The sequence below is a fragment of the Acomys minous genome (assembly GCF_964271855.1).
Source record: "Acomys minous genome assembly, chromosome: 10".
Classification (NCBI taxonomy): Eukaryota; Metazoa; Chordata; class Mammalia; order Rodentia; family Muridae; genus Acomys; species Acomys minous.
The window spans coordinates 58,461,263-58,477,675 of NC_140491.1; the positions used below are offsets into that span (position 1 = coordinate 58,461,263).

At 44.8% G+C, this 16,413-nt stretch overlaps 1 protein-coding gene across 1 annotated transcript in view; it reads right to left on the minus strand.

The window, feature by feature from the left end:
* EML6 (EMAP like 6) overlaps nt 1-16,413 on the minus strand; it is a 263,811-nt gene that overhangs the window by 42,768 nt on the left and 204,630 nt on the right. Inside the window, exons 20-24 of the mRNA XM_084797495.1 lie at nt 15,327-15,438; nt 14,951-15,078; nt 8,253-8,394; nt 5,320-5,472; nt 5,033-5,164 (exon numbers count right to left, since the gene is read on the minus strand). Of these exons, the coding sequence (XP_084653621.1) occupies nt 5,033-5,164; nt 5,320-5,472; nt 8,253-8,394; nt 14,951-15,078; nt 15,327-15,438 (667 nt within the window). The remainder of the gene's footprint in view (nt 1-5,032; nt 5,165-5,319; nt 5,473-8,252; nt 8,395-14,950; nt 15,079-15,326; nt 15,439-16,413) is intronic.

Genomic DNA, 16,413 nt, shown 5'->3' on the forward strand with positions numbered 1-16,413 from the left:
AGCTCATTTTACTAACTACAGTTTTAACAATCATACTTCACAATTAAACTGCCAAATACTGAGCTAGCTAGGTGAGGAACTGACTGCAAGCAACTACAGAGAGACAAGCACAGAGAGTGCCATGCAATGCCAGACACCTGCAGGCGCTTACCTGGCCCGCCCTTCCTTGAGAACTATCTGGACTAAGGTGACTTTACCTCTGGCGGCAGATGCTGAACCAGGAGGGCCCAGAGCCACACTGGGCTAGACAATCAAAAACTTGTTTTTCTCAGGAAGTTAGTATCAGGGATATGCTGAATCCATGGTGCCCAGCTGGGACAAGATACGGATTTTGGAGCTGAGAGCGACATTTGGGGGTAACCAAGACTGGACGGCATGCAAGTGAACTAGGGGGCCAATGTTCTACACAGGACCCAGAGGAGCAACAGGTGTAATCAGTTGCCTCAAGCAGGAAAGGAAAGAACAACTGCTTGCTTCATATCTCAAAAATTTCTAGTTCATTGTTTACTTTCTTTTGGTTTTTCAATACAGAGCTTCTCTGTGTATCTCTGCCTGTCCTGGAACTTGCTCTGGAGACCAGGCTGGCCTTGAACTCATAGAGATCTGCCAGTCTCTTCCTCTTGAGTGCTGGATTAAAGGTGTGTGCTACTACCACCAGGCTTTCAGTTCATTCTTAAAGCCAGTCCTTAGTTCTTGCCTCCTGTTCATGGAGGCTATGAGCTCTCTAGATCCTGGAGGCTATGAGCTCTCTAGATCTTGGAGGCTATGAGCTCTCTAGATCTTGGAGGCTATGAGCTCTCTAGATCTTGCAATAAACTCACCCTTCTTTGTTTCAAAAGCTCAGCTAGTTTGTGTGGGCTTTTGTTCTTTGTAAGATAGAATACAAATTTTAAGAAACTATTTTTTTGTGTTTAAGAAAGCCATAATTATGGGTATGTGTTTTCTCCGTTCTTTTAATTATTACATGAAAGAAATATTTACAATTCTTTCTTTCCCTCTACCTGCTGTGAATTCTCTTTTTTTTTTTTTTTTGCTTTTTTATCTTATTCTTGCCCCTAAGTGCATGAACACACACACGCACACACATGCACATGCACACGCACACACACTGAAATTTGAGGACAAGGAGCAGAGGCAAAGACAAAAAAGTCTGTACAGTCCATATATTATTGCCCCAAATAATAGAAACTGGATTCTTTCATACTCACATTTTTATCACTAGAAAAGTCCACTCACATAGAAAACAGGACAGAAAACCAAACCAAACAAACCAAACTGTTCTGATTGCTAAGGAGAGATAGCCAGTCACACTGAGCAAAAGCCTAATGTGTTAGCCCAGTTGCCACATAACTTACAAGTCACGATAATTACAGAATTGTACTACATGAATCAAACTTGCCAGGCCTTTTGCAGTAAAAATGGAAATGAAATGCCCTGTGAAGGCTCCAACTTTTGATTGGCTAAAGATCATACAGCCCTACTGTTTTCGGAAATGAACTTTTACTATCTGGGATAAATGCTGTGCTCTGTCCCTCCCCATGTATTGTTTTCTCCAGTGTTCCATGCATGAGCTTTCATTTGGGGCATCGATGCTCCTGCAAAAGCAAATGAGCCTGCGGTTGCTATGGGCACGAGGGCTGCTGAAGCTGAGCCTGTGCCTGTGCCTACGCCATCTCCACCCCTGCCAAGCCAGCTGGCTCTGGCAGATGCTTCCACCATTTCTGACAAGATGAGAGGAACAAACTCCTGCATCTAAATTTTGCACTTTACCCCCTCCATGCTATCAAGGCCTCTGCTATGAAAAGCCAGGCTGCAGTTGGGGAGGTGTGGCACGTCCTGAGATGTAGCACTTAGGGCCCGGCATACCTGGGTGACAGCCAGTTAGTTTACGGCTGATGGGCTGCAGTTAAAGTAGGCAAGCAGCACGGGTGCACTTGCTCCTGTTCTCGAGATGGAGTGGACTCTAAAGATCACATGTATTCTATATGCTCTCAAGCTACAGGGAGCACTGGTCTGATACCTTCATCTCACTGAAGGCCCTTTTAGAAAGGGGGAGGGTCAGTTGGTTCTTCAAAAATCCTGGCCTCTCCCTCATCTTATTCTGAGTGCCTCCCCAGTCCTGGAGGCTAGCCTTGGATACAATAAGGGACAGTAAGGTATTGTCCCTCTCCCTTGCCAAGTGATGGCTCCACTCTGAGGTACTTTACACAGGCTCCCTCTCAGTGCTCACCCACACCCATTGCTACAACCTTGTCATGGCCACAAAGATCTTGGGTTTTCTATCCTGAACTTTTTCTTCTTCAGTCTACAGCATGTAATACAAGGCCTGGACACTTGACAAAGAAAACCTCCAAAAATTAACCCAACTCTCCAAATGTAAACCCAAACCACAGTATGGCACCACCTTGCACCTGTTAAGGCAGCTACTAGCCAAACAGAACATTCACGATTTAAGAACACGATGCAAATGACCAGAGCCCATCTGTACCACTGCTGTCAAGAAGGCAAAGTGGAGCAGCTACTGTGAAGAACAGCGCAAAGCTTGCTCAAACTATTGCCAACAGTCCTAATGACCATATGGTCTACCACCTCCATTCCTGGGTTATATACCCAAGGCATTGAACATGGTCTTGCAAAGATACTTGGACACCCAGATAAGAAGCACTGTTTATAACGGCTAAAGTGTGGAGACAACCTAGCTGTCCATCAACAGATAAACACACAAGCAAAATGTAGAATGGGCACATATCCAGCTATCATCCGCCTTAAGAAGGGACTCCGACACGAGTCGCTACATGGATGATCCCCGAGGACACCACATGGAGAGAAATGAGCCAGTATGAAAGGACACTATGGTGTGATTCCACTAAGCTGGGTAGAGAATTCCAGTCTCACAGGAGGATGAGCACTGGAGATGGACAATGGTAATGGCCACACAACAATGGGAACACACTCCATGCTTGGTAACATGTTTACATATTTTGTATTTAAAATATCTTTTAAAATTTCCAAATCAAAATTTCATATATCTTATTTTTCTGTGGGCTCTTCATTTCCCACATAAATGAAGAAAATAAAACTACTAATGGGTTTTATTCCCCTAGCAGTGACTGCAGAGGGCGAGATTTCACACATTATGTCAAGTGTTGTGGTTGTGCAGTGTGGTGGACTCGGGATAGTCATCTTACTTTATTATTCATAGAGAAGGAAGGGATAGGGACAACCACTGCCTCCTTGAGCTTTTAAGGCAATAGAACAGAGAATACAGAAGAAGGCAGTGGTGAGAGGCAGCTGTTCCCACTCACCCTTTGGCCTCACCAACTCTAGGTGACTCAAGTGGCAGTGTTTCTGCCTGACCACAGATTCCATCCTGTGCCCTTGACTGTCTGGCTGGCATGGCCCTGACCTGAAAGCTAGGGGGATTTATCTGATTTTCCCTCTGCCCTTGTTGGGACTGGAACCTCTTACAATTAGTCACATGTTTTCCTTTCTACCTATGGCACACCAAAACCTCCCACAGGCAATAAAGCTCAAATAAAGTTCAAATTCCAGCACAGCAAACCTAGCCACAGATAAACAGCTGCCTGGTCCAGCCTACAACTATCTCAAAAAATACTTGAAATAAAGTATTATTTATTAAATAACTAACTATAACTAATTAAACACTAAATAGAAATGAAATAATAATTAAATAAGAATACTTCTTCCTGGCTCAGGCCCTTGCCAACTTTCCCTGACTTTTATTAGTTGCTTTGGAGAATGCTCCACTCAGGGACACCTGGAGTCATCCTGCGCCTTCGGAACAAAACTAAGCATGGATGAGTGTGATGGAAGACTTTTGACTCTGTGCTATCTCACTCTCCACATTCCTTTCCTCCACGCCCTCAGGCAAGCATTGCTCACCACTTCTTAACCACCCACTGGTCCTCCCACCTTCCCAGCTCTGCACACCATGTTCCTCTTGCCTGGGATAACACCTCCTTAACTTTGCTGTCAGGTGAACCACACCCACAAAGGCATCTTGGATTTCCCTTGGTGTGCTCCTCAGAACACATGCTGTTTTCTTACCATAAGCGACTCTGGCTTCTTTGCAAATGAGGGCCTGCCCACTCCTAAAGCTTGCTCCAGACTCTGAACTTTAGGAAAATTTGCAGACTAGATCTAGAGGTGCCCTCACAGTCCACCCTAACACCGATGTGACCCATCCGAGCCTCTCACTACTTCCTCTAGGACTCATCCAATGCCTGCTTCACTGCACTCCTATATCCTTTCAGAACAAGCCCATCTCCCTCCCTAAATGATAACATTTTCTATATTTTCTCCATGTATATTTTCTATATTTCTAATTTTCTATATTTTCTATATCCTTTCAGAACTAGCTCATGTCCCACCCAGAATTATAACAGAATTTACAGAGACTATGTAGAAGCCATTCCTTTCTAGATCCACAATTTCTGATTCAGGACTTTGCAAATGGTAGATTCTAGATGCATTAACTAGACAAGTGTTCATGATCTTGTGGAAGCAACTTGGAAGAGGCAAAGGGGATGGCTAGGAGCTTTGGAGAAAAAAGATAAATTCAGGCGAGCTGAATACAGCTTTCTATCTCCACCGATAGATGAAAACTGTTTAAGTCTCCAGGGGCCGAACTCCTGGAGAGCCAGTCTTGGTCAGCAAGGATGAGTAGACAAAGAAAAGGACAGATTATATGTAACCCAAGGTGAGCATGGCACCCAGGTAACACACATTTTCCCGATCTTAAGCCCCAGTGGCTTCAATTAATAATGAGATCCTCATGGAATAAAAAAATTCTCAAAATGTTAACGGCAGCTGCTCCTGGGCTGCCGGGTTAGCCTGGGCTGCTGGGTTAGCCTGGGCTGCTGGGTTGGCCTGGGCTGCCGGGTTGGCCTCATACATTGCTGTGGGTCTTCTTCCTGTTTTCTTCTAAAATTTAACCGCTACTCTCTCTGGAAAGGATGCATGAACAGATGTTGAGTTTACGGTGTATCTTAAAAACCACAGCCTGCTTTACCTCTGGAGTCCCAGTCAATGTGTGTGATGTAACTAGAGGCCCCTTTACAGATGCCGACCCTCTTGCTTGTAAGTACGTTGTAGATATCCACGAAGTTATCATGCGATGCCACAGCAAGGTATTTCCCTGTATCTGCAGAGACAAGAATGCAGTCAACAGCCACACCCTCCAGGAACTTAAGAATTAGAAGAGGGAGAAAGGTCAAAGAAACTTTTAGAACAGTCCATTTTTATTTTAAAAATTGTCTAAAGACTGCTATTTTTACACATATCTACTGCCATCTTCACCTTTTGAAAATTTTATGTCAGAGATCATTTCTTTCCTGTGATGGAAAGAGACCATGTCTTCCACAGTGTCAGCATTTACCACCAAGAAACTTCCATCATTTAAGCCAACTGCTAAGGCTTTCCCGTCAGGGGAGAAGGCGCAGCATCTTCCTCCTACAAAAGGATGCAAGAGAATCACAGCTAGGCACTCTGTTGTTGAGCAAAGCAGCGGGAGGCACAGCAGAAATATGCACTACCCAGGTGAGAATTAAAATCTCATCATTTGGGGACTAGTGAGACAGGTCTATGGTTAAAGCACTTCTAATGCAAGCCCGACAACCTGCGTTTGAACCTGAGCACCCATGGGAGAAGGAGTGGACCGGCTTCCAAAAGCTGTCTCTAGACTTCATGTGTATTTGCATATATAAAAACATCATAAATACATATTTTTAAATCTTTGAAAAATGGCATAATTTAAATATATTTTTCTCCTATATACTATCAAAATCACATTTTAGGGCTGGAGAAATGGCTCAGAGGTTAAGAGCACATGTTGATCTTATAGAGGACCTCAGTTTTTCTCTCAGCACCCACATCAGTTGGCTCACGATTGTTTGTAACTACGGCGTCAGGAAATCTGACACGCTCTTACATGGGCACCTGCACGCACATGCACACACCGCCACACAGATACTCACAATAAAAAAAAAAAATCTTAAAAACATGTTTCTAATCTCCATAATTTTTATCCATTAAGTTCTTTATTTTGGAGTATCTTTTTAAGGCAGGTAAGATGAGCTGGTGGAGCAGAGGGCTAGAGGGATAACATACCTTCTGAGAGAAGAGGACACATTCAAGAAGACAAGTCCAACAAATGTCTAGAAACCATTTTGGGGACATCATGACCGGAAACAGACTCATTTTATTTAGACAACCCTCGAAATTTAAATTTTCCTGCTGCATGGATCATAACGCACAGTCAAGAGGTAGAAAATCCTAGTTGGCACAGTCCTAACCATGCTGCCTTCTGCTGAGGTAGCTCAGTCTAGCTCTCTCAGAGACCCATGGCTCTGCTGACAGATGTTGAAAGCTGTGTAAAGCTAGTAACTTTGAATTGGCTGATGTAAGCACTATCTCCATCCGTTTGTCCACTCAGTACTAATTCACCTACTGTCAGTCAGTGGTGCCACTGACCTGAGACAGTGAAAAGACCAGCCCTGGGGAGAGTCGTCAGGGTGGGGTGAACCATGATTTACTATACCAATTAGGCCATGGTTTATAGGGAAAGGAAGGATGTTAATAGTTACACCAAGATAGCAGGGGAAAACTAGATGGATTGTTATCTAAGATACAGCAATAGTTGCTCTTTTGAATTAATTTTTAACTTAGGGAATAAAGTCCATTAACCAGCATCTACAACAAGGATGAAATTGGATTTCACAACACAAGTTAGTGGGCAAGATGATCAGTTGCTCAGAGCATGGCTTTGGACTTGGTGGAAATCCTTGCTCTACCGCCTACCATGTTGTAGGAGTCCAGGGTAAAGTGAGGCGATGTGGAGAGATAGTGGCCACCAGGCAACAAGCGTGCTCTGTGAGGCCAGCATGCTGCAGGACGCATTCGGTTTCACTACTTATTACTTAGGTGACCTTGAACAAACTGCTATCGTAATCAATCTGGCTCTGTTTCCTAATCTGTCAGTGAGGAGAACAATGACCTCATTCGCTGGGTCTCTTCAGAGTGAAAGTGATGTGCTGGCATGCTCTTTAGCTCACAACTGTTACTACCAGCTCAATAGGTTTTCATTTTGCGTTGTCCCTTTAGAATACGCTCCTGGATGTCTGCATAAAAAATGACTCAGTACAAACACTGAAAGCCCAGAGCCAAAGCTCAGCCTTTCTTGCCCTAAGACCCCAAGGCTCAGCTTTCTTGTTGCCTCCTGAAGAAAGGAGTCCTAGGTGACAGGTTTGAGCTGTGCTTATGTGGCCTCTTGTTCCTGTCAGATGGCTTCATTCAACCCTTCACTTGTCACCATCTACTCTCTGTCTGAAGCTGGACTGGGAGGATTGTGTTTGGGGTGCCCTTGTCTCTTGGCATCTGGGTGGGGTTGGCCAAGATGGAGTATGGCAAAACTGGAAGGTGGAGAACTGGGAGGCTGGCATGTTTGCTCCTCCAGCCACCTCCTAAAAAGCCACCATGTCACACACTTCTCACTCCCTAGCCCACCACCAACCATTCTGTCCTCTTGTCTTTGCAAGCCCAGGCCTGGCAGAGACCCCTGCAGGTACTAGTGGCATAGCGCTGTACTATTCCTGGTCATGCTTTTAAGCCCTACTCACCTTTTTATAAAGAGTCCTATATTTAGCCTCTTCTCAAATTGCCCAAGTAAAGCAGGCCAGCTGCTGCTGGGACTCCTTCCAAATCTTGTTCATATCTGATTCTAGAGATGAGGCTGTTTTCTGTGGGATCCTCAGGGCCTGACATACAGAGCTCCTCAAGAAGTGTTTGCTGAACCGGTACCTCCTAGCACCCCAACTGTGTGCAGATTGCCCAGTATATATTTATGACATCAGGTATTTTTATCTACCAAGCTGACCTCTTGTTTTCCATAAATTCTGGGGACTATTAGTCACAGGGATAGATAGAAGGTTTTTTTTTCCCATTTGTTTTCTTTTTATAAGATGACACACTTCAGCTCTCAATGAGAAGAGAACATGCTCCAAGTGGCAAGCTCCTAGGCAGTACAAGCAAAGTGAGCGGTGCTGGGGCACTCTGGGATTAGAGTGGCCTCCTGGAAAATCTCCATGCTCCCTTAACTCTGAATTCCCTTGCTTCTATTTCTGGGGTGTGAAACAGGTACTCTTATTAAACGGCAGCTGAATGGGTGAGTGAGTGAGCCCAACTGTCTGCTGCCTGTAAACAGACACCTTGACCTGTAAGGAGAAGTTCTGTACCTTTTTTAAGTTTCCGTACTGCCAGCATCCGGTGCTGGGAGGATAATTCCCAGATCCGCAGTGTTTTGTCATCGCTTACTGTCGCACAGATGGGCAGGAGAGGGTGTGCTGCGAGCCCCCACACTTCCCCTTCCATGTGTCCCTGTGGGAGAGGACACAGTGCAAAGTAAAGCCGCGCCTTCCTCAGCCTGCACTACATACTCAGGCCGAGAGTGCCTCAGACAGATCAAGACATGAATAAACAGCTTCCTGGAGCCAAGATGACCACACTAGGTCATTTCTTACATATGCCCTTTAAGTCGGGTGTTTATGATTCAAATCATTCTTTCAGAAAGTAAAACACAGGACTCATTGCTTATACGTTTGTTTGTAGCGTAGAAGACATTTTCTCACTAGCAACAAAAGTCCAGGTAAACTATAAAATTCCCACCCCTCACCCTTGCTTTGTATGGGTATGCACATGTGCATGATGAGCTATATAGTGTTTCTATACTTTCTGTGTGGAGGCTGAGGTGAACATTGGGTATCCTCTTTAATTACTCTCCATTTTAAATTTTGGGGCCATGGAGACCGAAGAGGACACCCTCTCACTAGACTGGATTCCTAGTGGAGGAAGAGGAACACCAACCCATTCACAAAAACTTTGATCAAAATTTTACCCTGCCTACAAGATGTTCAGGCATAAAGATAGAGCAGAGATTGAGGGAATGTCAACAAATGCCCAGCCTGAGACCCACCCTATTGGAGAAAGCCAACCACTGACACCATTAATGATACTCTGCTATGCCTGCAGACAGGAGCCTAACATAGCTGTCCTCTAAGAGGTTTTAGACAGCAGTGCCTCAAAACGGATGCTGAGACCCATAGCCAAACACTGGGTGAAGCATAGGGAGTCTTGTGGAAAAGCGTATTTTGGGGGTGGGGATGATAGATAGAATGCCTTGGAGATGACAGGAGTGCCACAAAAAAAACCAACGGAGCCAATTAAAAAGGCATTAGCCAAGGACCATGCATGGACTGGACCTAGGCCCCCTACACAGATGTAGCAGATGGGCAACTACTCAGGCTTCATGTGGGTTCCCTAGTAAGGGGAGCTGGGGGAGGGGGTGCTGTCTCTGACATGGACTTGGTCACCTGCTTTTGATCACCCCCACCGCCTGATGGGGCTGCCTCACCAGGCCACAGCGGAAGAGGATGTGCTCAGGCCTGATGAGACTAGATGAGCTAGGGTGGGCCGGTGGGTGGGCAGAGCTCTCTTTTCTGAGCAATAGGAGACGGGGGATGGAGGGACAGGGAGAGGGCTATGATCAGGATGTAAAGTGAATAAATAAATACATTTTTTAAATTAAACAAAAGAAAAGGGCCTCTCAGTGATTTGGCGAGGTTGCTTGACCAGTGTGCTCCAGGGTACCAGCAGTCTTTTCCCCCCTCTTGGCCCCAGCCTTGGAGTTGCAGATGCGTTGCCGCTACACCTGGCTTTTAAAGTGGGCACTGGGGGCCCGAGTTCAGCTCCTCGTGCTTGCGTAGTGAGCACTTTGCCGACTGAGCCATCTTCCTAAATCCCTACCCTGCCTTAGCTGCGCAAACACACTATGAGAACACATTGTAGTGAGACCCTAACCACAGCGACACCAGTTACTGCCTTCTGCAAAACCATGCTCTGAGACGTAGGCACCACCCATCTTTGTCATGCAACTAAACAGCAACATTCTTGCTTCTACAATTGTAGTCCTTCAAATGCAATGGATTTGGTTCTGCCCCAGTACTGGGGATCGAACCTGGGGCCTCCTGCATGCTACTCATTTAGTCTGGATACATTTAGTCTGACTGAAAAGGAATAAACCTACATTTTGAGTCATAGATGCAGCTCAGATTTCAGTATTTGTTCATAAGTCGGCACGCCCATGTGTCAACAGTAATCGCCAGAAAGCTGAATGTTGCTAAATAACACACATGGGGGCTACTCCACACGCCTGTGTCTTATCACAAACAAAACACCCCAACTGCCTCAGGAACGGTAACTGAGATAAAGTAGTGTTTAAATATCACTTAACATGAAGAAAACAATATAATCCTCAATAAAGCAACAGAGAGAAGAGATTCACACCATACCATAATAAGCAGGCTGCTAACCAAGCTACTGCTCAGCCATAGCAGGCAGACTGCACACACTCCCCTGGTGGGGGTTGGGGGGGGGGAAGGTTGCAGTTGGAATGCTTTGGGGGAACAGGCAGCTTTCCAAAGGGAAATCAGATGACAGCTTATCTGAGAAGCTGTCTGGGCAAAACAGTGATCTGGCAGAAGATGCAAGCTTCCAAATGTCCTGGGCAGTCATGTATCTGGGGAAAGGTGGAGCTGAGCGACAGATTCTGTTCTACGTCCCTTGGGACGGTGATGGATTCATTCTCAGTGCTGGTCTCAGAGTGACATAGATGATGGGTACCAAGCCATCCCCACTCAGTCTCTCTTAGACTGGCTCTCCTGAGAGCTGTATGTGACTGAGTTTCTTCACAGATGAGGCTCTGCTTTTCTTTTATACCACTTGCTCAAACAGATTTCAAAACTATTTTTTTTTCCTCAAGGTTAAACTCCCAGGCTAGAAGGACCCTACATGACACAAGAAACCAAGATTTGACTTTACTTATCACTTAGGCAGCTGACTGTGGCAGTGTAATGTTCCAAATGTGCACAGTGGGGTTTTTCAAAACCTGCTACATGTTGCTGGTTCCCTAGCTCCCAAATTAGTTTCCCTTCTCTTAAGCAACACTCCTCCACTGCAAGTGCATCAGAACTCACTCAGAACTGGAAAATAAGTTCTGAAACTTGCCCACAGCAGGTAGCTATGGATTTACATCACCTCTGTGGTTCTTCAACATTCCCCCAGCACCTGTCTTCTCTCTAAACATGACTATGGGTCCTGAGAGAGCCATGTCTCCCACAGAGCATAGGGAGACCGGCTCAGGAACCTCAAGCCATAACTAATACTGAGTTAATGTAGGAAAGGAGCATCATGTGAGAGGGAGCAGAAGACGAAAGAGATGCTGAGAAGGCAAGGTGTAGAGGGTCCGAGGTCCTCGCGCTCACAGAGGAGCACTAGAGAAATCAGGCTTGTTAAGCACACAGGCTTGTCTCTTCAATGGAAGCCTGGGAGTGGATGTTAACAGTCTGCTATTCCTAGAGCCAGGCTTCACTTGAATCGTCCAGACTCTGCCTGAGTATTGTTTCTCAATCAGTAGAATCCACTCCTATGAAAGAGGGCCATGTACTTTGCAAAAGAGTTTAGTATTATACTTATAACACCCCCCCCCCTTATCCTGAGGACTGTTTCCCAGCCAATAGAACCTGTTCTAATGGAAGAGGTCACAGGTACTTTGCAAAGGAGTTTCAATGCAGTCATGACTTAAGCTTTGCTGTGACAACTGTCACACAGAAACTTATTCCCAAAGTTGCACTGTGCTTAAATATGTCAAAAATAAACTGTTCGAGTCAGACTCTAGAACTTTCAACTAGCCCAGCTTACTAAAGATTTCCTTCTTGCCCCTAGTGGATTGTTTCTCTGTTGGCCACATTTGCAGGGAGCCCTTCAGAAAGGGACAGATTGGGTCACATATGAGGCGAGCAGTGGAGGACCTGACAACGTGGGCTCAAGCAGAACTCCTAGCTCTGGGCCTGTACCTTCCCGCACTGCTTTCCTGTAGTGTCCACAGCAGCCTCAGAGCAGTGTCAGATGGGGGTTGGCTTGCGGACTGGTGCTGGGGTTCTTAGCACATGGCTGTAGGAGGTATAGTAAGGCTTTAGGCCCCGCCCCCCCACCCGCCCTTTAAGCAACTTCACTAAGTCTGTGCAACAGTACTGCCTGACACACAGTGGCACTCAGTAGACCACAGCAGAGATTATTTCATTATTAGAGCAACAGTAGCAAGCAGAAGAGAACAGGACACAAAAGCCAAGAAGCAAAAAGCCCTTATTATCAAGTTTAACGCATACTTAAATAAAATTGCCTCAACTATAATATAATTTTATAAAATTAGAAGTTATTCTGTAGTTTAAATTATAGTACATAATTTCACTTAGAAATCCAGCATTTATGGGAAAAATTAATTTCTAAACATTTTCAAACTTTTGAGAGTGAAAATATACCTTTCCATAATATTAAGTAAGTTATGGCCAGAAAGAGGAAGAAATTAACCAAGAGAAGCATACAGAGAACAAAGGCATCTTAAGGGGCTCCCACCGGCCTGCACATCAGATGTGGAGATTTCATATTTGTCTTAACTGGATTTTTAAAAGAGAGGGCTTATTCTGTCTGTCTGTCTGTCTGTCTGTCTGTCTGTCTGTCTGCCTGCCTGTCTGTCTGTCTATCTATCTATCTATCTATCTATCTATCTATCTATCTATCTATCTATCTATTTATCTATCCATCTATCATCCATTTCTTTAGTTTTAATATGTGTATTAAAACTACATTGATCTCCTTCCCCATCTCTCCTCCTCCTCCTCTGAACTTCCCACTTTGATTCAATTTCTGTTCTCAATACACGTCCCTCCTCCCTGCTTCTGGTGATCACCCCATGGCCAGTGCCCATGCACACACATATGCTCTATGTTGAGATTGATCTGTATATGAGAGAAGAAAATACACAATTTTTTGTTTTCTGAGTCTAGGTTTCCTTATGCAATAGCCTTCCTAATTCCATTATTTTCCTGAAAATTTCAGGATATAATTTTTCTTTTCCATTGAATAACATTTTGTTGAGTAGATAATATTTTCGTTAACCACTCATCCACTGATGTATGTCTAAGCCGATCCTATTTCTTTGCTATTGTGAAGAAGAGCAGCAAGAAACATTCATGTGCAGGTATCTTTATGGGAGAGTAGAGTCCTTGGGTGTATAGCTGGGTAATTTTTTATTTTTTACATATAATGTATATATTTATATAGTATATAGATAGATAATAAGTATTGTATATCTATGTCTACATATCTATCTATATCTATATATTATGTATACTATATATTTATACATTACATAAAATATATTTATTCCCAAAAACCTTAAAAATATTTCTGTTCATTAGCCCATTTATTGACTGGCAGGGTTTTCTCTTCATGCTTAACTTGCAATTCTTTATATATTCTAGATATTACCCCTTTCTGAGCTGCAGCTGGCCAAGCTTTTCTTACATTTTGTAGGCTGTCTGTTCATTCCACTGACAATTTCTTCTGCTGTGCAAAACCTCTTACATTTCATCCAGTTGCATTTGTTGACTTGGCCTATTTCTATTCGAGTCCTGTTCAGAAAGCGCTGCACCCCACTGCACCTCAGAGTGCGCTCTCTGGCTTGCCTCTGGACGCTTCAGAGTTGCAGGTCTTAAGTCAGGCTGGGCCATAAGCTGTAGAATGAGACATACCCTTCCTTCCTCAAGTTGTTTTTGGTCCTGGTGTCCCACGAGAGCAATAGACACCCCGATGAGACAGCACGTCTCTTCAGCTCATTTCCTGAGCATGCCCTCGTGGCTCGCTGTGCTTGTCACCTGCGAGGGCAGTATGTCGCCAGAGCAGGCAGGATTCCTGCCCTTCCAACACCTCTGTGATGCTTGAATCCGATTCTACCTAACTATGCACCCTGAGGGAAGGGGACTGAGAAGAGCACAACGCAGTTGGGTGTAGCAAGGCCTAAAGGAGTGTGTCAGAAGCAGCTTAAAGTATCATCGGTTTTAGGGACCAACACATCAAAAGGACATATATCTATGGTGTCTCACCCACATTTGGATAATAAGGTTCTGAACTCTGAACACGGATTATCTTATCGAGGGATAAGGCTCTTAGAGACTATAGACAGGTTTCAGATGCAGCCAGGAGATCTGTAGTTGGTGGCTTGAGGTAGACCACAGACAAGGCGCCTGGGTGGCCACAGTAAAGCCCCTGGTTTCAGCGCCTAGCAAATCATCTCCTCTTAAGTGTGGCATGACCTGTGGCTTGAGTCTAAGCAGTGGAATGTGGCAATGGTGACAGGAAGTGCCCGGGAACATGAGATCTAACTATGGTGCATGATTGTGGTGTGTATTTTTTTTTTTTTAATTTCTTGCTTGCTCTGAAAAAGTAAGTATAGGAGACATCCTATGTGTGCCGGTGAACTCTGGGTAGACAGGTGACAGACTGAGGGGAGTCTCTGGGTTAACAACCAGCAATAAAATAAGTGCGAGTTCTATAGCCACATGGATTGATGGATTGAACTCTGCCAAGAGCCTAGGAGACTCCCAAGGAGCTCTTCTGTCTGCTGAGCCTTAGCCTTGGTAACAGTAAGCAGAGGAAGCAATCCAGCTATGCTCAGACTCCTGGCCCACAGGGACGTAAGATATTAAGAATGAGTGTTGTTATTAGCAGGGCGTGGTGGCGCACGCCTTTAATCCTAGCACTCGGGAAGCAGAGGCAGGCAGATCACTGTGAGTTCAAGGCCAGCCTAGTCTACAAAGAGAGTCCAGGACAGCCAAGGCTACACAGAGAAACTGTGTCCTGAAAAAAAAAGAGTATTGTTGTTGGTCTGTGGCCGTGCATTGCATACCGACAGGTAACGGTACCACGCTAGAGCATCCCAGGAAGTTCTGTGTAATCTATGCACCCCCAAGTGCCTCCTTTGCCCCACACCAGTCTCGGTCTTGATGTGAGTACGGTTAACATGTAATAAATGAGGTACCTGAACGAGCAGTGTCATCGGGCCACTCTTATCAATTTCTAGAATCTCTCCATTTTTTGTCCCCACAAGAATGTGGCCATGCCCCAGGGTGATGGCACGAATGGAAGGGTTATCCTCCAAAAGCAGGCCTGAGAGGGGAAAAATGTTGAATTTAGCAAACACCACCAGGCAGGTTGACAGAGTGTCTTCCATCTCCAAAGCGCTATGCACTAGGCGATCATCACTGATTTGCCTGCCAGGGACTGAGAGTTCTGACTGGAGGAAAGAAATCTGATTGGCTAAGAACCACTACTACAGGGAGTTGGTATCATCCCCCGCCCCCCCCATCCCTGTGAAGCGAGCACTTCCGACTGCATGTTGGGGTGGGGAGGGGTACCTTTCGAGCTGGTTGACAAGGCGGCCCTTTTGATGGCGTATGTCTTCAAGCATCTTTCAAACATATCATCCCAGAGTTCCACAATTCCATCCTTTCCTCCTGTTACAAAGCCCTGTGAAAGCATAAGATTATGTATGGATGTGTGTGTGTGTGCACACGCTTCCTGGAAACTGGCAAACACTGCTCTGCTTTTTAATGTCAGGAATCTGAGGACCTTCGGATTCTGGGATCCCCTAGGGTTCTAGAACCAATTCCAGCGGATACTGAGAACAGCTGAGCAGAAGTGTAGCAAGGAGAGTCGATCCTCCAATTAAATGTAAGTAGAGCATGCTTGCTTTTCATAGTGACTTTACAGCTTAATTTGCTAAATAATAAAAGCATCAGACTAGGTTAGTCCACATTGACTTCTAGGCCTCCATAAATTTTGCATTATGCCTTAATTTTTCCTAACACTTACAATTTAGCCAAAACCAAATTTGCCAGTGAAAGAGCCCCACAAACAAACAAACAAACAAAAAACCCAACTATTATTATAACTGTACTTTATTATTGTAACGAAAACCTACTTAACATATTGTTTAAAATGTGTTGAGTAGCTTAAACTGAAGGTCAGAGGACACAGATGAGCTGGGACTCAGCAAACTAGAACTGAACGAAAAGTTGTTATTTTCAGGCATATGAATGGGAAGAAAGTGCTTTAACCATGTTGGCAAATGGCGCCTTTGTAAAGACCACCATGAAGCAGATGGGTAACTGGGAAGACCAGGACAGTGACCTGGAGTGGAAGCACAACACATGTGCATCCTTCACTTGGCCACTGAACCTGTCTGTTCAGGTGTAAACGCTACAAAAATAACCTTTGGTCCTAAGAAACTAGTGTGTAGGACAATGACTTGGTGTTAACATACCTATGCGAGCTTCTGCTGTTATGTGTCCATATCTACCTCTAGACTCCTTAAGTGACATAGGAATGACAGCCAGGAAGTCCTGGTGTACGAAGATGGAGAAACGGCACATGAATAGCTACTAACAAAAGAAATTATCAAAGCTGTGTGTTTTCTCATCCTTATGATCCCCTGGTCAGTCC